Source organism: Hirundo rustica, chromosome 9 (assembly GCF_015227805.2).
Source record: "Hirundo rustica isolate bHirRus1 chromosome 9, bHirRus1.pri.v3, whole genome shotgun sequence".
Classification (NCBI taxonomy): Eukaryota; Metazoa; Chordata; class Aves; order Passeriformes; family Hirundinidae; genus Hirundo; species Hirundo rustica.
In genome coordinates, this window is record NC_053458.1 from 1,434,441 (window position 1) to 1,457,202 (window position 22,762).

Below are 22,762 nucleotides of genomic sequence, written 5' to 3' on the forward strand. Positions count from 1 at the left end.
AAGGATGCACCTGAGACAGACCCACTCCATCACTGCCTTCGGATTTTGAATTAATCTCTCCTTCCAAACTCATTGCTGAACCATCTTTAAACACCTCCTCCTAAGGGAGTGATAAAAATTGACCAGCAAAGTCAAAACAGAGCATAGAATAAAGATTAAAGCCAAATTATCCACGATCAGTGTAAAAATAATAGCCTTGCCTAAGATAACTGGACACTAAAATGTGATTTAGAGCTTTCCAAAAGCTCTGCCAGCTCACCCTCTGCGTGACTTCTGGAATACTCGGGCTGTGATGAGTTTATAGCGCAGTCCTGGGATTACAAACCCAAGGATGCGGCTTTTTTTTTCTCTTTTATTGGGGATTAGAACGAAGAAATATTTATCCATGTCTTCAGCAAAGCGCCAGTGGAGCCTGTCAGGAGCCAGCACTTCGCTGAGCCTCAACAGATCCCCGATTCCCTGCTTTTAGCTCTCCTGGAGGCCAGGGAGCAGCATCCTGGCTCCACTGAGCACCCGGGGACGCAGCAGGCTGGGAACGCCTCTGAGAGGGTTTCACACCCACCTCCCTCTCTTTCTTAGGAAAAAGGTTTTGCCAATAATCCTCCTCTCACTTGTGGGAGTGGCGGCGATGCTTTTCCCGGGATGAGCCGGCACGGGCAGCGCCGGCTGTTTATGGAAACAAGGACAGCTGGGGGAGGGCAGCACCCGCTCCCTAAAAACTCCTGGATCTCCTCATCCCTCCCTGGGAAGAGCCAGCGTTTGGGAGGCAGAAGGACAACTCCAGCAGCTACAGATCCAGCCCTTCTCCCACCCGACGAGAACTCCCACGCGGAATTCCCCTCCTGCCAGCTTCCAAGACCGGATGATTTCATCCCAGATGATTTCATCCCAGATGATTTCATCCCAAACATTTGTTTATAAACTTCCAAACCAGTAAATGACGAGTGAAAGTTACACACACAAAAAAAAAAAAAAAAAAAAAAAAAAAAGAGGTGAAGTTTGTGCAAACCCATCCCTGCTAAAGCCAAACAAAAACCCCAAACAAACATAAACAAGGGAAGATCGAATCTCTCCCTTCTCCCCACGTCAAGTCGCTCTCAGGGTTCCATTTGGAAATCCAGGAGCGCGCAGCGAAGATTTTGTAATTACAAACCAATAAGAGAAATCATCCAGGAGGAATAATTACATAATTCCGGGCTGAACTGGCTGCTCAGAAGAATTCACAGCCTGGCAGAGCTGTAATAAATAGCTCCTCATCTCCTGGCTGCTGCTGCAGCTGATGAGTCACGGCCGTTCCCGGGATCCGATCCCAGAATATCCCGCTCCTGGTGTGTGCTGCATGGAAAATCAGCCAGCAGCGCCTCGCTGCTAAATGGAACAGCTCCGGGGTCAGCGCCCGTGCGGCCCTGCCAGGAAAACAAAACCTGCGAGATGTTCTGTTGGAAGGCAGGGAACGGGAATTTTTCACTGGAATTCCGGGAATGGGGCTCGCCCGGCCTGGAGGGCTTTGCTGCCATCCCGCAGGGCTGGCAGGGTTTGAACCGAGCCCAGGGGCTTTCAGGGAATCATTCCCGATCCCACACTTCTGCTCCTGGCAGCAGAGGAGAGTCCTGCAGTAAAACCATCGGGAGAGAGGAAAATAGCCGCGGAATTGGGAAAACACAAGGGAACACGTCCAGGGATGGGATACAGGGAATCCAAAAGGAAGGGATTTGGAGGCTGGGAGAGCTGGGGGTGCTCCCCTGGAGAGAAGGATCCAGGGAGAGCTCCGAGCCCCTGGCAGGGCCTAAAGGGGCTCCAGGAGAGCTGGAGAGGGGCTGGGGACAAGGGATGGAGGGACAGCACACAGGGAATGGCTTCCCAGAGGAGAAGATGGGCAGGAATTGTTCCCTGGGATGGGCTGGAATTCCCAGAGCGGCTGTGGCTGTCCCTGGATCCCTGGCAGTGCCCCAGGCCAGGCTGGGCACTGGGGCTGGAGCAGCCTGGGGCAGTGGGAGCTGTCCCTGCCGTGGGTGTCCCTCCATCGGGGGTGGAACTCAGGGATTTTTAAGGTCCCTCCCAACCCGAAGCAGTCTGGGATTCTACGATCATGCACAAGCAGAGGGGTTTTTATTCACCCAAAAGGGAAGCTTTGCATGCTCCCGGTGGAGTTTGCAGTGGATGAGTTGGAAGGTGAAGGCTGCAGACGCTGTGCACTTTGAGATGAGCACAAACACCGTGAGAGCAGAGAACAGAACCTGCAGGGAAATGAGCTGAGGGCAGATGGAAAAAGGGCTCAGCCCTGTCACTGTCAGACTCCCCCACCTGGGGATCTGCCCTGCAATTCCCAAAGAATCCTGATACTCCCTCAGGGTGGCAAACACACCTTGGGGTGGCACAGAGGGCCAGAGAACACAGGCAGGTAGCTAATGGCTAATTAGAGAGATTTTAATTGCATTATGGAATCATGGAATGGTTTGGGTTGGGAGGTGCCTTAGAAATCATCCCATTCCCACCCCTGCCATGGGCAGGGACAATTCCATTGTCCCAGGCTGCTGCAGCCTGGCCTTGGGCACTGCCAGGGATCCAGGGACAGCCACAGCTGCTCTGGGAATTCCAGCCCAGCCCCTCCCCATCCTCCCAACCAGGAATTCCTTCCCAATATCCCATCTTCTCCTCTGGGAAGCCATTCCCTGTGTCCTGTCCCTCCATCCCCGGTCCCCAGCCCCTCTCCAGCTCTCCTGGAGCCCCTTTAGGTCCTGCCAGGGGCTCGGAGCTCTCCCTGGATCCTTCTCCTCTCCAGGGGAGCACCCCCAGCTCTCCCAGCCTGGCTCCAGAGGGGCTCCAGCCCTGCAGCAGCTCCGGGATCTCCTCTGGACTCTCTCCAGCAGCTCCAGGGCTGGGGTCTCACCTGATTTTCCCTCCAGGTCCCCCCAGCCCTCTCCTGCCTCGTTCACTGCTTCCAGCCCCGAGCTCCTGAGAGCAGCTCTGCCTTCCCAGCAAAGACGTCAGTGCTGCCCTAGATACCCAGGCTGCTGCTCCAAAGGGTCCTTCCCAGACTTCCAGTTTATTTCTCACGTTATTCCCAGCGTTTTTGGGTTCATCCTCATTTCACCTTTCCCTCTACCCACGTCCAGCCCTCCCCAGCTCCCTCTCCCTCTCCACCACGCAGAGAAGCGACTGTTTATTCATCACTTCTCCAACCCTTCCACACCAGGATTCCTCCTCATCCTCCTCCCTGCTGGGTGATCCCAGGCTCCTGGAGCTGCCTGTCCTTGTGGGATCCCAGGGGTGCTCCTGGATCTCAGCTCCCAGCCCCAGCTCCCCTGTACTCCCGAGTACTCCGAGTTGTGTTTCGTGCTCCCCTAAAAGCCAGAAATATCCTGTCTGTCCAAGGCAGCTCCTCTCCCGATTCCCTGAGTCCCAGGGACAATCCCAGCTGCTGTGCTTGGCTCCTGCTGGGCTTTCCAAACCCCAAAGCCCTGAAATCCAAATGTTCCCCAGCCAGGGAGGCACACGGAGTCTGCTGCTTCCAGCGGGGCAAATCTGCTTTTTGGCAGCTGTTAGCCTGGTTTTTCTGAGTTTTTTAAAGCCTTTTGAAATGGAGTCAGATCTTTTAGCTACAGTACAATATTAGAAGCAGTTTTCTACCTTTTTCCCACAGATGTAACATAAACAAACCCTTTGTTTTTCATTCCCTGTCCTTTGTTTGCATATTTCTAACCTGAAAACAATTGTAACTGACAGCGGGTTTAGCCACTTGGCTGAGGGGTGAAAAACCCCAGAAGCCAATCTTCTGCTGGACCCACAAATGTATAAAAAGTAAGAAATAAAACAAAGAGACTCTCTCGCCGCCCTGTCTCAGCTTTCAGGTGGACGGAGAAACCTCTGCTCTGCAAAACCTCTCGTCTGCGTGTGGCTGCTTTGTGTGTCTCGGTGACAGGCAGCTGTCCATGGAAAAGTTTCATCCCCTGGGAGCAAGAACCTCCACCACCACCTGGGCATCTTCTCCAACCACATCTGCTTTTCCCAAACCTCTGCATTCCTACCCAAAAAATCATCAAATAATTCAATAACTCCAGGAGTTTACATCATCAACCCACCACGCTTCATCCATGGCTCCTAAAAATATTTTATAAAGGGATCCAACCCTTTGGATCGATTCACTTCACTCCTATTTCCCCAGCAAACCTGCACCTACGGCCTCTGTCGAAGAAAACAGGGATAAACCTCAGGCTGGGATATCCTGGAGCTGCCAGGGAACACTGAGCATCATTCCCTCACAGTGAGTGCGAGCACAGCCCGGCACATTCCCCAGGATCCCCCAGTCCCTGCCACCCTGCAGATCCCTGGGAAGCAAAGGGACATCCCAAATTCCACCTGTGCCACTGGTATCACAACCCCAAATCTCCCGCTGATCTCCAATCCAGGCAAACCCAAACAGCCAGAAAAAGGAAATGTGGGAATCTTCCATCAGAAAAGTGGGAATTTTCATGAAGTTTCAGAGCTGTGGAAACCAGCACAGAATTTTGTTGTTGGTCCTTACTGGAATTGTTCAAGTCCAGTTGGAATTAACATGGAAACATAAACTCCTGAGGGAGGCACAGCAAGAATTCCTTAAAACTTCCCACTGCAATCCCAGGGATGATGCCAGAGCCGGGCCAAGCTCCCCCTGCTCGGGATGGAGTCTTGGAAAGTTACCGGAGAAATGGAGCTGATTTGGGAATAAACCCAGGAGTTGATTGGGGAATAAACCCAGGAGCTGATTTGGGAATAAACCCAGGAGCTGATTTTGGGAATAAACCCAGGAGTTGATTGGGGAATAAACCCAGGAGCTGATTTGGGAATAAACCCAGGAGCTGATTTTGGGAATCAGATCGGGAGCTGATTTCAGGAACAAACCCAGGAGCTGATTTTGAAATAAACCTGGGAGATGATTCTGGGAATAAACCCAGGAGCTGATTTAGGGAAAAAACCCAGGAGCTGATTTAGAGAATAAACCCAGGAGCTGATTTTTGGAATAAACCAAGGAGCTAATTTAGTGAATAAACCCAGGAGTTGATTTGGGAATAAACCCAGGAGTTGATTTAGGGAATAAACCCAGGATTTGATTTTGGGAATAAACCCAGGAGCTGATTTGGGAATAAACCCAGGAGTTGATTTGGGGAATAAACCCAGGATTTGATTTTGGGAACAAACCCAGGAGTTGATTTGGGAATAAACCCAGGAGCTGATTTTTGGAATAAACCAAGGAGCTGATTTAGTGAATAAACCCAGGAGCTGATTTTGGGAATCAGTTCGGGAGTTGATTTCGGGAACAAACCAGGAGCTGATTTTGGAACAAACCCGTGGCAAAGCAGCAGTGCCACAGCTCCACCTGCTCCTCCGGGGCTTTGGTTCCTTTCGTTTTCTCTCCTGTGGAATTCCATTTTGCACTGGCAGCAGAGCCCAGGGTCAGCCAGGAGCAGCCCGTTCCCAAGAAAACCCCCGGGGGCTGGCTCAGGGATGATCCTTTGGAAGGGAATCCAAGCATGGGCTGGAGCCTCTTCAGCATTCCCGAGGGACACCGAGGAGCCGCAGGGAAAAGCAGCCCGGGCTGTGGGACAGGATGAGCTTCAAGGGCATCCCCAAGCCAGAGCATTCCAGGATTCTGGAATGCCCTCGGTGTTTGCAGAGCTGTCCCGCTGCCCTTCCCTGCCCTCCAGCCTCTGTATCCAAGGGTTTTTTTTTTCCTCATCACCAGGGTGAATAAACTTGGGAGTCTCATTTTCCAGAGTGGAAGATAATTTGATTTATCCCCACGCGATCTCCCCCTTCCCTGCCGTGTCCTGAGACCTCATCCCGGCCACGTTTCCCCCACTAATTCCCATTTTTCCCAGCATTTCCCACTCCCGTGCTCCCTGGGGGCTGAGCAGACGCTGTCCCGTGCTCAGATTGAACCAGACAGCTTGGACAGGCTGGGACAATCCCTAAAAACCCCAGGATCTGTGGGATGAGGTCTCCCGGCAGGAATCCATCAGCTCAGTGTCAGGGCTTGGCTCCCGACTGCGCTCCTTTGCAGCATTCCCAGATTGAGACAATTAACACGTTTTTCCCAGGCTTTTCCTCCCGACAAAAAGCTAAAAAAAGAGAAACTGCTCCGAAAGGCTCGCAGGCATTTTCTGCCCTAGAATTTAGAGTTACATAAAAAAAAAAAAAAAAAAAAAAAAAAAAAAAAAAAAAAAAAAAAAAAAGAGACTTTTATAAATAAGATTTTACATCCAAAAACACAACAAAAGCACCCAAGTGACCGGGGGCTGGGGAGAAACAGACCCTACAAAACGATTAACAGACCCTATGAAATGATTATTAACCCAGGCAATATTATTTTTTGTCACTTTGAATTTGCTTTTTTTCCCTCTCCGGGAAGGGGGAAAAAAAAAAAAAAAAAAAAAGGAAAACTCCAGCATTTAAGGAGCAGCGTTAACACTTTACCGCATCCCTAATGAGGCTGTTGTTAATTGCGCCGGACAAAGGCGATTCCCCGAGTGGCGGGGAGGATTTTTGGGAGCGGGGCCAGGGCAGGGCTGGGATGCGCGGATGCTCCATTGACGTCAGCGGGAGCTTTCAAAGCAGCCCCGCACGTCTGGAGAAGTCAGCCAGGAAAGGATGGAAAACCTGGCGGCTCCTCCAGCAGCGCACGAACCTGGGGGGTTTTTTTTTCTTCCTCTCTCCTGAACCTTTCGCTGGTTCTTTCGCCTTCCTCCACACCCCCGGTGGAGTTTTTCAATCAGTCTAAAGGCGATTAAAAGCGGGGAGGGTCGTGCCTGCCCCTCTGGGGGGATGGGAGGGGTTTGGAGGCTCCTTCCAGCCCACGCCGGGCTGGAATTCTGTGACAAAGCGATCCAAGACAATGCAAACGCCGTGAAGGACACTTTGTGTGCTCCCAGAGGTGATGGGATGGCTCTTTCCACTGGAGTTCACGCGGATTAGGGAATGGTCTTCCAACCCTCATTTAAAAATCAACAAAACAAAACATTTCATAGTGCGTGGAACGAAGGTGTGACCCTCTGGGTCACCTCCAGACCAGGACAGTCTGTGATTCCAGGATTCTATTATTCCCTAATTCCATGACTCTGTGATTCTATTATTCCACGATTCTGGGGTTCCACGATTCCACAATTCTATTATTCCATTATTCCACTATTCCACTATTCCATTATTCCCTAATTCCGTGAATCTATGATTCCATGATTCTGGGATTCCACTAATCCATTATTCCATTATTCCTTAATTCCACAACTCTATGATTCTATAATTCCATGATTCTGGGATTCCACAATTCCATTATTCCCTAATTCCATGACTCTATGATTCTATAATTCCATGATTCTGGGATTCCACAATTCCATTATTCCCTAATTCCATGACTCTATGATTCTATGATTCCATGATTCTGGCATTCCACAATTCCATTATTCCACAATTCCACTATTCTATTATTCCATTATTCCATTATTCCCTAATTCAATGACTCTATGATTCTATGATTCCACGATTCTGGCATTCCACAATTCCATTATTCCCTAATTCCATGACTCTATGATTCTATTATCCCACAGTTCCAAGCTCCAGACTCTTCCAAACTCAGCAGCAAAGACAATCCCTGTCCGACCCCGGAGCTCTGCTCTGCTGGCATCTGGGCACTGAACCCCTCTGCCAGAATTCCCAGAATTCCCAGGGCAGTGGGGACAGGAGAGGGACGATGATGATGATGATGATGATGATGATGATGATGATGATGATGGGTTTGGGATTGCAGTTTGGAGGGAAAGGTTTTTAATCACACCTGGATTCCTCTGAGGAGCCTCCTGTGGAAGTCAGGACGGGGAAAAGCACCGGGAAATCCTTTTGTCTAGTTCTTAGGATTGAAATCCTTCTCTTTAGTTCTTAGGATTAAACTTGGGCTGAGCTTTGGGGCTGGGGAGCAGAGGGAATTCCCAGCACCCACCTGCCCTGCTCTCTGTCGGGAACTCGGACACTGGGGCACCTGGATTTCTCCTGCGCAGAACCTGGGCACAGCAAGTGGCCGGGAACGTTGGCCAGCCCCTGGAAAAGCTCCTCCATCCTTCCCACCTTCCAAGGGGATAAATTGCCGGGGCCTGGCCCAGCGGGAGTGGGGAGCTGCTCTGGGGATGGCAGAGCTGGAAATCACAGGCTCTGGAGGCCGTGTAGAAACAGAGCAATCCACTGAACTTCTGGGATTCTCTGTGCGCGACAAACTCCGGCTCGGCAGGAAGCCCAAGTTCCCCTTATTAAATCTCGCTCCTTTCTGCTGGAAAGAAGAAAAGAATCCCCTTTTCCATCGTGGTGCTCGCTGAGTGCCTGAGATTGCCTAATCTGCCAGGGAACTGGAGCTAAAAGAAATCCATATCCCAGCCATTAGCCCCTGCAGAAGAGGGTTAGGAAAGAAATCCCGATCAAGCTTTCAGAACAGGGATCTGCATTCCCAAATCTGCTAAAGGCGAGAGAGTGGAAAAAGCCCCAGAACTTGTTAGAAATGCTGAGAGCTGAGTCTGCGTTCACAGGATCCTGGAATGGTTCGGGCTGGAAAAGGCCTCCAGGAGCATCTGATTCCATCCCCTGCCATGGCAGGGACACTTCCACTGTCCCAGGCTGCCCCAGCCCGGCCTTGGGCACTGCCAGGGATCCAGGGACAGCCACAGCTGCTCTGGGAATTCCAGCCCAGCCCCTCCCCACCCTCACAGACAGGAATTCCATCCCAATATCCATCTAAATCTACTTTCTTTCAGCTTACAGCCATTCCCTGTGTGCTGTCCCTCCATCCCTTGTCCCCATCCCCTCTCCAGCTCTCCTGGAGCCCCTTTAGGCCCTGCCAGGGGCTCGGAGCTCTCCCTGGATCCTTCTCCTCTCCAGGTGAGCACCCCCAGCTCTCCCAGCCTGGCTCTGTGCCCTCCTCTGGAGTTATTCCAGCAGCTCCACGTCCTCCTGGAGTCACGAGACCCCAGGGGAAGCAGCCCTAGGGGTTCCTGCTCACCCCTGGCTGTCTCCTCTCCCCAGGGATGCTCGCTGGAGACACCAAAGCCAGGCTGGGGAGCAGCTCCTCCACCCAGGCCCATCCCGGGGCTCTCTGCAGCCAGGGCCGTGCCTCTTGGACAAGGCACAGAGCAGCAGGAGGAGGAGGAACAGCCTGGGAAAAGCAGCTCTGTGCTCACCACAGGCAGAGATGTCCGTGAACTCGGCTGAAAAGTTTCCCACCCCAGTGAAGCTCCCCAGATTCCTTCCCTGGAAGCGAAGATAATGAATGGAAACGTGGAAATGTAAATACGTCAGGAGCAGCCTCCGACTCTTATCTCCTGCCTTTCAAAAGCAGCGGGAAAACACAGCCAGGAAGGACTTGAGAAGACCCAGCCTGGGTAGAAGGGAAAGGTCACTAAATACCACCCCTGTTCCTCCAGCAGGACCCCTCCATCCCCAGCTCCCCAGCCAGCCACACGCTGCCAATTAAACCCCGTCGCTTTCTCCCCAGTCCCGTCTCAGGCGGGCGCCGGCTCTGCTGCAGACACAGCGAGTCCTTTGTGCTTCCCCCAGGCACTTGCGAGCGCAGGAGAAGTGTTTGGCCTCATCCTTTCCTGAATTGTGCCTACAAGATTTCAGAGTTCTGTCTCTCAAATCTACCTCCTGCATATAAATCGGCGCTCCGTTGGAAATCCTGCCTATTTATAGGAGGCTGCGGAATTAATCCGTGAGGGAAACCAAAATGGTTTAAGATCCAGCCGAAATCCAGGGAAATAAGGTGAGCGGAAGGTTTAACCCACGGGTCTGGAGAGTGTTAATTCCCAGAGCAATCCCGGAGTATCCTGAAAGTCAGTATAAAAATCAAAGTGAAATTTGTCCATGGAGCGAGGAGGGGATTGGGATCTGCTCCCAGGGAACAGCGACAGGACAACAGGAGGCAGCTTCAAGTTGTCCCAGAGGAGATTTGGATTGGATATTTGGGAAAATTTCTTCCTTTCCAGCCCTGGCACAGCTGCCCAGAGCAGGGGGGGATTTAAAAGCCCAGTGGAAGTGGCACTTGGGGACACGGGGCAGTGCTGGGGGACCCAGTGGTCTCCGAGGGCTTTTCCAAGCCCAATAATTCCATGATTATGGTACCACCACACGGAAACCCCCTCCAGCCTCACATCCCAGCCTGAAGCAGGGGAGCTGAGGGAGTCAAGGTCAGGGTGACTCCTGATGCCGTGGTTATCACTGCACTGATAAATCTGTTTATATTCCAGCAGGACCTGGCACTCCAGCCGCTATCCGGGAGCGGTGGAGCGCCTCTCCAAGATTCCTGAGCTGTCAGAATTCCTGGGATTCGGTCCCGCCACTTCCTATCAGGACAGAGTTTCTGCTCCCCCTGCCAGAGTTCAGCCTCTGCAGCTCCAGGGCAGGGGCCCGGCCTGAGTTTGGAGCCGTCCCCGTGAACAACGCAGAATTCCCACATTTCTCCAGCAGGAACTGCGTTGCTGGCGCAATCCCAGTTTCCATTTCCCCAAAACGTGTCCCAAGGCCCGTTCCCACCCCTCGGCACAGAGCAGAGCCCGCCCCTCTGCACCCCAAAAGCAGCGGTGGCCGAGGTCCCACGTCGTCCACGAGGAGATGGGAGCCACCAGCTCCTCCCCTGCACTTGGGGAGAACACGGAAGCCAAAGGCATCCACGGAATCGTGGAATGGTCTGGAAGGGAGCCTGAAAGTTCCTCTAATCCAACCCCTGCCACGGGCAGGACACCTTCCCCTAGGCCAGGGTGAAGATCCAGTTAAAATCTCCTTTTGGATGGTGGGACGGAGCAGGGAGAAGCTCCAAAGAAGCCCAAAACATTTATCCCAGAGGAAAGAAACCCCTGAAAACATTTCAACCAGGGATTCATGGGTCTCACCCACCGTGTGGGCTCTGAACAGCGACCAGGAGCTTACACAGGTCTGGTTTAGCAAGGCTCAGTTTGACCCAAGCTAGGCCAGCACAGGCTTTGTTTTCACCTGGGAACGGGTGAAGTGGATTTTTCTGGGATAACTTTATCCCTCCCTTCATAAATCCGCACCCGGCCAAGGCCCCTTTGAGCTGCACAGATTGAATCACCTCAGACTTCTCTGAGTGCTCCGATCCGTCCCATCCCTGACAATCTCCCCTGGCGGGATTTCGGGGCTGCTCGGAGTTTGTTCCAGCTCCTAGAGCTGAAATCATCTCTGCTCTCCTGCAGCCACAGAAACGGGGTTCTCCTTTCTCCACAGGAAATGCATTTTTTTTCCGTAACTCCCTGGGCTCTTTGAGCGTTGATTTTGTCCATAATTAACGCACAAGGTCTCTCCTCTTCCCTTCGTTTGTAAATTTGGAAAATCAACCAACACTTCCCACCCAACCTTCCTCCTTCTTGGCTTGTTGGGGCTCCTCCTCAGGAGGAACTTCCCAAACCAAACCAACAACTGCCCCTGCGAAACGTCCAGGGGAAAAACTCCAAGGTAAGTTGGGTTAGATTGGGTGTTAGGAAGAAATCTTGGGAAGGAATTCGTCCCTGTGAGGCCCTGGGATGGAATTCCCAGAGAAGCTGGGGCAGTCCCTGGATCTCTGGAAGTGTCCAAGGCCAGCTTGGAACAGCCTGGGGTGGTGGAAGTGTCCCTGGATGGGATGAGATGATCTCCAACCCACTCCAGGATTCCATAATTTTAATACTGTGGATTTTTCCTCTCCTCCGAGCATTTCCCTTCCCGTTCTCTTATCCCTGGAGCTGCACACAAGAGGAGCAGGACGTGCCCTGGAGATCCCAACCCCATCCCCCAGCACCATTCCAAGGCTCAGGGCCTGGATATTTTCATTCCTCCACACAAACATTGACCTGCAGGTTGATCCCAGAGCCACGGTGACACGACTGGAAACCACAGTGAAATTCCAGAGAACCAACTCTGTGCAAAACCAGAACATTTGTGTGCAGGAGACATCACGGAATGCAGGATTTGAGTGACCAGGATGTAAAATTCCCTCCGCATTCCCATAGCTGATCCACGCTGGAAGATCACACCACCCAAAGGCTCCAGCCCCGAACTCCAGGAGCGGATCTCTACCTACGAAATGAGGTTTTGGTGGGAAATGCCTCTGGAATGTCCCTGTCCTGTCCCTGTCCTGCCCCGGCAGGAGCAGAGGCAGCAGCAGCTGCTCCATCTGCTCATTAAAATGCAACAGGGAGCAGGAGCCGAGGTGGCACCATGGGATCGCTCCAGCAAAGGACGTTTTAGGGACTCATTAATTTTTAAAGGAAAACCGAGGTTCATAAACACCTGAGAAGGAAAATAAACCGGGACAAGAGGAAATTTTCCATCCTTTCCCCACCCTGTCCCCACAGTCCCCCTTCGGAGGCGTCGCGAGGGTGCCTCGGATCAAACTCCGGGCGGGGAAGATCAGAGAAGAAAATACTGGGCAAACCCCCAGCTCCAGGGAGCCCCTTATCCACGTTCCCATCCAGCAGCTGCTTCTGAGGCAGGAAAAATCCTGATTTCCAAGCTTTAGTGCCCGGCCGAACTGCTGTCATCCGGACAAGCCCGTGGCATACTCACCAAATCCACGAATGGCGGCGATTGGGTAAAATATTAATATTTAACATCTTCCCGGCCGATCCTTCTCCTCTCGCATCCGAAAAGAGCCAGGACACGTCCTGCTTATTCCAAACTTGGGGCTCTCCGGAGTTGGCTCAGCGGCACGGAGATGTTTCCAGGAGTTTTTGTTCTTTGGGATTACATGGCAACTCCCCTTGCAGGTGGATGTCACTTTCCAGAGGAATGCAAATGCCTCGGCAAGCAAAAAAGTGGGGGTGCCTGTGGCACAGCCTCTACGGGCTCCCAAATTTCTTCATTTCTAGCAGGAGAAAGAAAGAAATAAATCTATTTCTGGCACCCCCCTGGACTGCAGCTTCCCGCTCTCGTTTGTATAATCCCTTGCAGCGATCCTGAGACAAGGAGGGGGAAAAAAAAAAAAAAAAAACACCAAAAAAAACAAAAAAAGCTTTTCCAAGCTGCAGCAACATCCCGTTTTTCCTGTTCCTCCTTTCCAGGTCACATCCCTCCTTCCTCCGGAGCCGAGGCAAAGTTTTGTGACGCTGCAGAAAGCCCTCCGGGGTCCCTCCCGCGGAGCATCCGCAGGGACGGGAATGCTGGAGATTCCCGGGGCGCAGCAGGGATGCAGCTCCGGCTGAGGGGCTACGGGCAGCAGGGAGCGGCTTTCGGTGGGAAAAGGCCTGGATCGTCCATCCCGCCGAGGCGCGGAGGGCAGGGGAGGCTCCGGCTCCCTGCCGGGGGTCACTGCCAGCCCAGAGGGGAGAGCTCGGCGCTCCTGTCACCGCCCGTGTCACTGCTGCCACCCGGCAGCGGGGCTCTGCCTCCCAGCCCTGCCCGTCCCCGTCCAGGTGCTGCTCCTGCGGGAAAAATCCCGGCCGCGGGGACCGCGCCAGCCGCAGCCTCGCCCCGCGCGGCGCCGGCTGGATCCGCGTGTGCCCGTCTGTCTCTGCAGAAAATGGAATTTTACAAGATTTACGAGATCTAAATCCCGCCGCTCCACATCAAACCCGGCGCGGCTCCCTGGTGCATCGAGACGTCAGGGGTGGGTGGGAGATGGGGCCGCATCCGCTCGGGAGCGGCTCCCGAAATTCCGGCTCCCCCTCCCCCGCCTCCCTCCGAGCCCCCGCCGGAGCCGGGAGGGGACACGGGGACAAAGGGAGGGCTGGCAGAGCCCAGCGCGGACGGACGGACGGACGGACGGACGGACGGATGGAGGGGAAGGGAAGCGCTTCCAGCCATGGATCGGGAATGCCGGCACGGCTCTGCCCCACCCGCAGCCCGCGGCGGTGACAAAGGTGACAAAGGGGACGCGGTGGGGCCGGCGCTGCCTGCCCTCGGCAAGGACAAAGTTCAGCGGCACCCGAGGCGCAGCGGGCACCGGAACTTTTTCCCCCTTTCGCCGCGTTTGGTTGGTTTATTTGTATTTTATATTTCCCCCCCCCCACCCCGAAGTGTCCAGACGTTTCACCTTGACAACCAAAAGGAAGGGATTTGATCCATCAGCTGCGATCAAAGGTGTCGGGAAAGGGGAATAAAAGGGGATTTTGGTGGGTGATGGATAAATGGGATTTTATAGGCGATGGATAAATTTCATCAGCCGTCAGTGATCCGTAAGATTCCCTATTCCCGAAGCAGCAGGAGGGGATAGAGCAGGGCTCACCCCATGGATCCCAGAGGATCCACAATCCCAGCCCCTCTCCCTGCAGCTCACTCCAGGCTGGAATGAGGAGCTGTTTCAGCAATGCCAAATCCAATCCAAAAAATCCAGGGAAGGGGGAGAGTGGCAGTGTCATTCCATCCCCACTCAGGCTCCCCAGCTGCTCTGACACACTCAAAGCTGAGGAAAAGCTTTTCCAGGCTGGAAAAACTGTGTGGTTCTCTCCTCTAACTGGGAGATGAGGCATAAATCCGTATTTTTATTCTATTGACGTTACTGATAAAAATATAAAGGAACTTTATAAAAATAGGGGCAAACGAAAGGTACAAGGAAAAGATCAGGATGGAGCAGGGATGATCGATATTCCAGAAGTTTGCACCTCTCCTTGGCTTCGCTCCATCTCCACCTTGGTTTGGCAGGAGCCAGTTTTACTCTCAGGGGTGAAGAATTTTGTGGAGACCACGGAATTCTGCCTCTTATCCATGGAAAAGGTGCCCAGCATCCATGGATGGAGGTAAATACACCGATCCAGGGACATGCCCAAATCATGGAATCATGGAATGGGATGGGATGGAAGGGAATTTAAATCCTACCCTATTCCATGGCAGGGACACTTCCACTGTCCCAGGCTGCTCCAACCCTGGCCTTGGGCACTGCCAGGGATCCAGGGGCAGCCACAGCTGCTCTGGGAATCCCATCCCAGGGCCTGCCCACCCTCCCAGCCAGGAATTCCTTCCCAATCTCCCATCCATCCCTCTGGACGTGGGAAGCCATTCCCTGTGTCCTGTCCCTCCACCTTCCATGCCTGGAAAACCCCATCCCATGGAACCAACACCTGCCTCATTGTTCTTGGGGGGAAAAAGCCCAAATGAATTCTTCGCTGATTCTGGAGCAGCCGCTTCCATGAGCTGTTGGATTCTCCAACCCCACCACGCTGAGTTTGTGCCTTTTCCCTCCCCATTCCCATTTTTTCTGGCGTCTCCCTTCACAATCCAGCCTTTCCCCGCATCCAGCATCCCCGATTTGAGGTGGGGAATTGCAGGGAGCGTGTCAGTAATCACAGGGCGCCCGGGTGGGAAGGACAATAATCATTCCCTGGGATTTTCCCTCCTGCAGTTTCTTAGACAGTTCAGGAATGATCCCGAGTGAAAACCCAGGAACTGCAGGATCAACAGGACAGAAATGAACAAAATCCCAGGGCTGGGATCAGAACCCACCGGGCCTCCCTCCCTCCCACTCCCACACGCTTCCCAAATCCCCAAATTGTTCATTTGGATCTCCAGATCCCGTCTGTTTATTAATTAGCCTTCGCAAGCCGCGCTAACGAGGAGCCTCCTCCCACCGGGCCATCCTGGCAGCCCCAACACTGACGCTCCTCCAGGGAGACTTCAAACATTTCCTGAAAAATCGCACAGAAACCGGAAAACCAGCCCGGAATGGGTTTGTTTTGGGTTGGTTTTCTTTTTTTTTCCACATCTTTGAGCGAAGTTACATAAGGCAGCCCCTGCTCTCCTGCTGCCTTGAGACTCTCCAGGCCTCCGGCACTCGGGCACCTTTATTCCCTCAGTCAGGCTCCTGGAGAGGCTCAGGAATGTTCCCTGCCCTCACAGCAGCCTGAAAAACAGCCGCGGATATTTTGGGAGTTTTGAGACGAACCAGAAGCAGCAGAATATTAAAAAAAAAGGAGTTTATTCCGTGCTCTGTCTTCCCGGATTGGAGACCAACCCTTGAGGTAATACCGGGGTTTTCACCCCAGACAATGGGGCTGCACCACAGGTAAAGAAACCCCAATTATGTTTTCAGGGATGTTTTTCTTCCCCCTCGCTGCTAATTATGGAATAATCAGGATAACACATGAGCACCCCAGCTGATCATCAAAAACCACCCCGGAAGGAGCTTCCCCCACGCTGCCCCTGGCGTTTTCTCGCCTGCTTTCCTCAGCAGCACCGACCCTTTCCCAAACACTGAAATCCCTGGGGTTTTTGCCACACGCCAGTGCCACTGTGGGGAGCACAAAGCCGTTTATTGATTTGGGATGGCTCCTGAGCAGCTTTTCATTCATCCCTCCTTGCTGATTGAGGATGATGAAATCCCGATTTGCAATTCTAATTCCCTCCTTTTCCCTCAACAGGCTGCCCAAGAGCTCCAGGAATATTGCTTTGCCAGCCCTTACAATAGACACCACCGTTCTCCATGAAGTCCTGAAAAAAACACTTATTTCAGGTCCCGAAACACAGATCCACTCACAATCATTCGCTCACAGACCCTCATTTCCAGATAATCCACGATTTTTTCCAGAAATGTGGGAATTCTATCCGGGGAATAACGAGCTGTACCAACAGCGGGGTGGTTTGAGACCTGCAGGGGATCTGGTGTGCCAGGGGCTGCACCATTAAATCCTGGAATGGTTTGGGTGGGAAGGGAACTTAAATCCCATCCAGTGCCACCTTCCAGGGACACTTCCACTGTCCCAGGCTGCTCCAGCCTGGCTGGGGACACTTCCAGGGATCCAGGGACAGCCACAGCTGCTCTGGGAATTCTATTCCAGGGCCTCACCTCCCTCCCAGCCAGGAATTCCCGATTCCCAATCTCCCATCCAGCCCTGCCCTCTGGCAGTGGGAGCCATTCCCTGTGTCCTGTCCCTCCATCCCGTGTCCCCAGCCCCTCTCCAGCTCTCCTGGAGCCCCTTCAGGCCCTGCCAGGGGCTCGGAGCTCTCCCTGGATCCTTCTCCTCTCCAGGGGAGCACCCCCAGCTCTCCCAGCCTGGCTTCAGAGGGGCTCCAGCCCTACAGCAGCTCCGGGTTCTCCTCTGGGCTCATTCCAGAAGGTTCCTCTCAGTTTCCAGAGCTCTGGATAAGAATTCTCAGCGTTTTCCAAAAATGGGATCCCTAAAAGTCGTTTTTCAGTGGGAATTTGCCATTTCTGGAGCTCTGCTCTCAACGCACCCCGATCTGTGCTCCACAAATCCAACCCCAAAGCACCTCCAGGGCCGTTCATCCTCCCCAGGCGGACACGTCGGCTCCATCCTTCTCACCAACACTTCCCTCCCCATCTCCCCATAAATAAAATCCCATTTTCCAGTGGGTAACGCTCGATCCCGGGAATTCAGCGCGGAAGGAGTTTCCAAGCAAACCCTTCACCCAACAGAGGGGCCACCCTGAGAGCCAGAGCCACCAGACTGGGGCGGGGGGAGTGAGACAGCGGCAGGAAAAGCTGTCCCAGGAGCAGGGGGAAGGAAAACACGGGGAAAAAAAAAGAGAAGGAAAAATCATCTCATCCCTGCAAAGTTCCTGAAGAGTTTCCAACCAAATGACTCAACGGCGGCAGCTGCTTCGTGCAGAGGGGTCTGGGGCTCGCTGAGCTGGCAATTAAGGAATGTTTGGATGTATTTTCCATCAACACCAGCTCCGCTGACATCCTTCCAGCACTCCCTGACGGAGCACGGCGCGCCCCGCGAGCGAGCAGAGCGCGCTCCCAGCGCATTCCCAGCTTCCCTTCTGGATTGAACCCTGACCTCCCGTTTCACTGCATCCGCAGGGAGCTGGGATTTCATCGTCGGATTTGGCTCTTTCCAACCCCCTGGAGCTTTCACAGTTGGTGGGGAGGCTGCTGCAGGGATGTGGGTTCCCAGCACGGAAGTGATTCCAGGAGTGGAAAGAGCCACAAACTTGGGGCCTGAAACGAAATTTCTTTGGAATTCAGATATTCCCTCGGTCAGGGAAGCAGCAGTGCTGGCTGCTCTCTGGGTGAAAGGAAATGAAACAACAGCGGGAAAAGTGCCGGAATTCATGGAATCAGTGAGGCTGGAAAAGCCCTCCAAGGTCACTGAGTCCCAGCTGTGCCAAATCCCTGCCTTGTCCCCAGCACAGAGCCCTGAGTGCCACCTCCAGGAATTCCTTGGACACCTCTGGGATGGGGACTCCGGCCCTTCCCAATGCCTGACACCTTTCCCATGGAGAAATTCCTGCTGCTATCCAAGCTGAACCTTCCTTCAGGCTGTTCCCTAGGAGCAGAGCCCGATCCCACCTGGCTCCTCCAGCCAGGGAATTGTGCGGATCCAGAAGGTCCCTCCCGAGCCTCCTTTTTCTCCAGCTGCAAATTCCCTGTGCCTCAGGACCCCTGTGATGATCTGGGATGATCCATCTCTCCTATCCAGCATCCTGAGGCTTCCCGAGCTCCCCAAGCTCTGCCTCCAGGTCCCTCTCCACCCTCTGGAAAAGCAGCTGCCAAGGGAATTCCCAGCACTGGGATTCTCGTCCCTCTTCCAGGCCGGAGGGAAGCTGAGCCCCTGGATGCTCCTGGATGAGTGAGAAACCCCCCGGTGGCGTTTCCAGCCCGGAGCATCCAAAGCTGGATTTGGGTTCAGATCCCAACACAAAGATCCGGATCTGCACCAGGGGCAGGATGGGGGTGGGAAGGTCCTGAGCATCCCCAAACCTTCCTGGTTTCCCTGCACCTCCTCCACAGCTCTGTTTTACCTGGGAATGAAATCACTGCCTCTGGAATTGGCCAAAATATTATGACTTTTAAACCCCACAGTGTTTTTTTTCCCGTCTCCAAGCCCTGAAGCCGCAGCTCTCCAGAGTTTTCCCATCTCCTGGAGAGAAGCAGGGCTGGATTTTTACACATTTGGTGTTAAAACAAGCAGCTGACAATTCCGGAGCGCCACTTAAGGAGCGATTTCCTGCCAGGAGCCAGGGAAAGCAGCGCTTTCCTCCGATTGCTCCTTTCTCCTCTCCCCTAACGCTCATTCCCACCATCCCTCAAGCTCCTTGGAGCACAGAATCCATCTGCAGGGAAATGTTTTACAGTGTTTCCCGTTCCATGGGATTGTGTGGCAGGGAGGAAGCCCCAGGGCAGCCAGGGAAGTTTAATCCCGTTTTCCAAGAGTTTCCTCACTTAAAGCTCCACACCCACCATGGCCGTGGTGATTCCAGGAGGGGAAGATCCCAAATCTTTGCAGGTGGCACCAGCAGCTCCTGAAGCTGCCCGGCGTCAGCACCGTCCCGTCTGCGGGTGTCACATCCAAAGAAAAGCTGGGAATAGGAGGAGCCTTGGAGCAGGACAGAGGGAAGGGTGCTACCTGCAATCCTAAGGACAAAGCTCTCCACTCCCCTTTAACACACCCCTCAAACCCCGATTTTCACTCTAAAACAGATCCTGAACCATGAAAAGCTGGGAATCTTCAGCTTCCCAAACCCTTTCTGATAACTAAAGGAGCGAAAACATTGGAAACCCAACAAACCTCGGGGTTCAGTTTCGCAGACCCTTTGGATGATGATGCTGGATGAGGCTTGGAGCGACCCGGGCTTGTGGAAGGTGTCCCTGCCCATGGAACGGTATCAGCTTTGAGATCCCTCCCAGTCCAAACCAGTCTGGAATTCTGGGATCATTTCCTTGACACACTGAAGCTCCCCTCTCAATTACGCCCGAAATTTCTGCCACGAAAATTAACTCCTCTGGACAGCAGTTATTTTTCCATGGAAAACAACTCGCATTCCAACCCCCGGCAGCGCATTAATATTCCTTTCTCCGTGCGCTCAGCCAAGCCAGGAGATTTTGGCACGCTGGAAACTGTGAACATTCACAACAGCACTAATTTTTAAATAATTTGGGAAGAGTGGATGAGCCAGAACATCTCCCAGAGTTAACTGCACACTGTTAAGCTGAGCTTTGTTATGCAGAGCCTGGTACGGAAAAATAGAGCCTTGGAGCTGCTCCGTTGGGAATAGAAGTGGATATTCCTTCAAATTCCACCTGGGTGCACCTCTTCTCCCGGGAGGCTTGACAATAAACTTCAAAAACAGCAAAATAATGGCATTGGGAATTCCCTCTGCAGCTCTGCGGGAGCCCCTTTGGATCTGGTGGGGAAGTGCTGCTCCCAGAGCGGCTTTCAGGGAGAGGTCCAAGTCCTGTGGGGGATTCAATCCCCATTCCCAGAATATTCCACACATCCACACGCATCCCTTAACTCACAACAGGGAGATGAGAGGCTCTTCCCAAAAATTCCCCAAAAAACCCCTCCACTCACACAAAAACATTTGGACTCCGGCATCTGGACTCTCTCCAAGTTGTTTGCCCATTCCTAGGATTTTCGGACTGTTTTTATTGCTCCCGTTTCCCTGATTTCCAGGGGAATGGGGATGGAATTGGGAAGCCTCTCCCCTCGGCACTGCTCTGCCCTTTCCCGCATCGCACCTGCAACACATAAAAACAACTTTTCCCAAACTATTCCCAAAATCCTGGAATCCTGGAGTGGTTTAGGATGGAAGGCATCTTAGAGATGATCCCGTTTATGGGCAGAGACACCTTCCGCTATCCCAGGCTGCTCCAAGCCCTGTCCAGGACAATCCCAGGGATCCAGGGGCAGCCACGGCTTCTCTGCGAAATCCATTCCAAGGGCTGCCCACCCTCAGAGGGAGGAATTCCTTCCCAAAATCCCATCTCTGGCAGTGGGAAGCCATTCCCTGTGTCCTCTCACCCTGTAAAGCCACTTTGACTCCCTCATTTACCACGGGATTTAACATTCCGTGAGAAAGCTGAGCAGGAATTCGCCCCGGGGCTGTCATTCCAGGTTGTTCCTGCAGCCCCACACCTTCCAAGAGCCCTCGGGCCACCAAGTGACCCCACGGAGCTGAGACTGGGATTGGGATGGGGCCACCACCCCTTCCAGGCAATTCCAACAGCGCCTGGAGCCAAACGCTGCCATTCCCAGGAAAATGGGAAATTTCGGAGAGGTGATGCCCCCTCCCAAGTCCCCCCTCTCCCGGGAATGGCGATGGCGTTTTCCTGCAGGAACCATCGGATGCACGGTGAGCGCAGAGCATTTGTTTCCTTGGAAACAAAACCCTTCCAACCTCCAGCGCACACAATCCTCGGGAAAAGAAAACTCTGTAATTAAACCCGAGGCCCGGCTATTTTTAGCCCCCGGGATGTGAAATCCCAACTGTTTTATTAGGGATAGAACCCAAGGAAAACACACTGATCTCCGTTACTGGAGGAGGAAATCTTTGTGTCCACCCAAACAATAAACCCACGGAATTGTGGCGAGGGAAAGAATCGCTCGGCCCTCGGAAAGAAAAGGAAATGGGAATATTTGGGCTTTGGGGATGCTCCGAGCCAGGGTTAAAAGCAAAACTTGAGGTGACGAAACTGAGGGAATCAAAGGAAACCTTCGGGGGACAAACCTGAAAAATCAGGAGGGAAAACTGAGTCATTCCCTGGAGGCTGGGCTTGACCCTGGAGCTCTTTTCCAGCCCTAAAGAATCTGGGATAATGGAATTAGATCAAGGAATTGGAGAGTTTAATTGAAAATGCATTGGCCAATCCTATCGTGCTTGGTGGGTGACCTGGAGAAAACCTCGGCAGCGCTGCAATTAAAGAGATGCCAACGGAATTCTAGTTAAAAATCACCCGAAAAGATCAATTTGGAAGAATCCACCCCGAAATGTAAAAGAATTCACCCTGATACTTAAAAGAATTCAACCTGAAATTTTAAAGAATTAACCCTTAAGTTTAAAAGAATTCAACCTGAAATTTTAAAGAATTCACCCTGAAATTTAAAATAATTCACCCTGAAGTTTAAAAGAATTCACCCTGAAGTTTAAAAGAATTCACCCTGAAATTTAAAAGCATTCACTCTGGAATTCTACTGTGAAGTCGCCGTTTTCTCCACAGAAGAAATATCGACAATCTTGGAATTATTTCTTCCCTAAATCTGTAACTTTGAGTCATTCCCCAGCTCCACTGTCGGGTTGGATCCTTGGATGCCTCTCGCAATTCCAGGGTATTTTTTTTTTGCTGCGCACTGAGCAGATCATCAAACGTTTCTGTTAAATTTGACTGTCGGGCTGCTCGGGGAAATAAAACATTAAAAACAAATCTATCAAATTAAAAACCAGACGGAAAACAAGAGTTACAAAATCGTAACTTCGTGTTTCACACAGAAAAAAAACAAAAAAAACCAAACCAAACAAAAACTCCGGGAGTGAAATTCTCCCACAGCTCCAAAGTTTTATTAGTTCTCTGGAGATTCTTCCCTTGGATTTGGATGGATTTTCCTTTTCCTTGTATAAATGTTTGGAAATGAGGAAGATTTATCCTCTGCCCGTCACGTTTTTGGATTAAACATTGCATTTTATGAGGTTTTTTTTCCACCATAAATAGAGGAATTTTCAACCAAAGGAAGCATCCCGACACTTTTGAGTTGAAGCAGCTGAGGTGAAGCACAGGGCAGGGAATTTTCAGGCTTTTATGGATAAAGATTATTGCGCTTGATGTCGAAAATGAGCCTAAATTTCTCCTTAAAACCGAGTTTTAATCTCTTCAGCACCAAAGAAGTGCCCTGGGAACCATCCCAGCCACGGAGAGGAGTCAAATCCGGAATGACCGTTTGAAAATATAAAACCCTACCGAAATTCTGATTTTTTTTTTTGGTGCAGGATGGGGTGCTGAGCTGCTGGAATGTCAGGAATTGCCAGGGGAATAGCGGGATCTGCTGTGCCATGGGTGACCTCACGTGGATGGCGAGGAAGGCTG

General features: G+C 52.4%; 1 protein-coding gene across 2 annotated transcripts in view; it reads right to left on the reverse strand.

The window, feature by feature from the left end:
* Nucleotides 1-22,762, reverse strand: part of PDE4B (phosphodiesterase 4B) — a 143,031-nt gene that overhangs the window by 79,728 nt on the left and 40,541 nt on the right. The window contains exon 1 of one of the 2 annotated variants that reach the window (XM_040072607.2): nt 12,571-13,363. The exons of the other annotated variant lie outside the window; for it this stretch is intronic. Coding sequence (XP_039928541.1) covers nt 12,571-12,617 — 47 coding nt within the window. The 5' untranslated portion in view covers nt 12,618-13,363. Of the gene's footprint in view, nt 1-12,570; nt 13,364-22,762 lie in introns of those variants that run through there. 2 annotated transcript variants of the gene reach the window in all.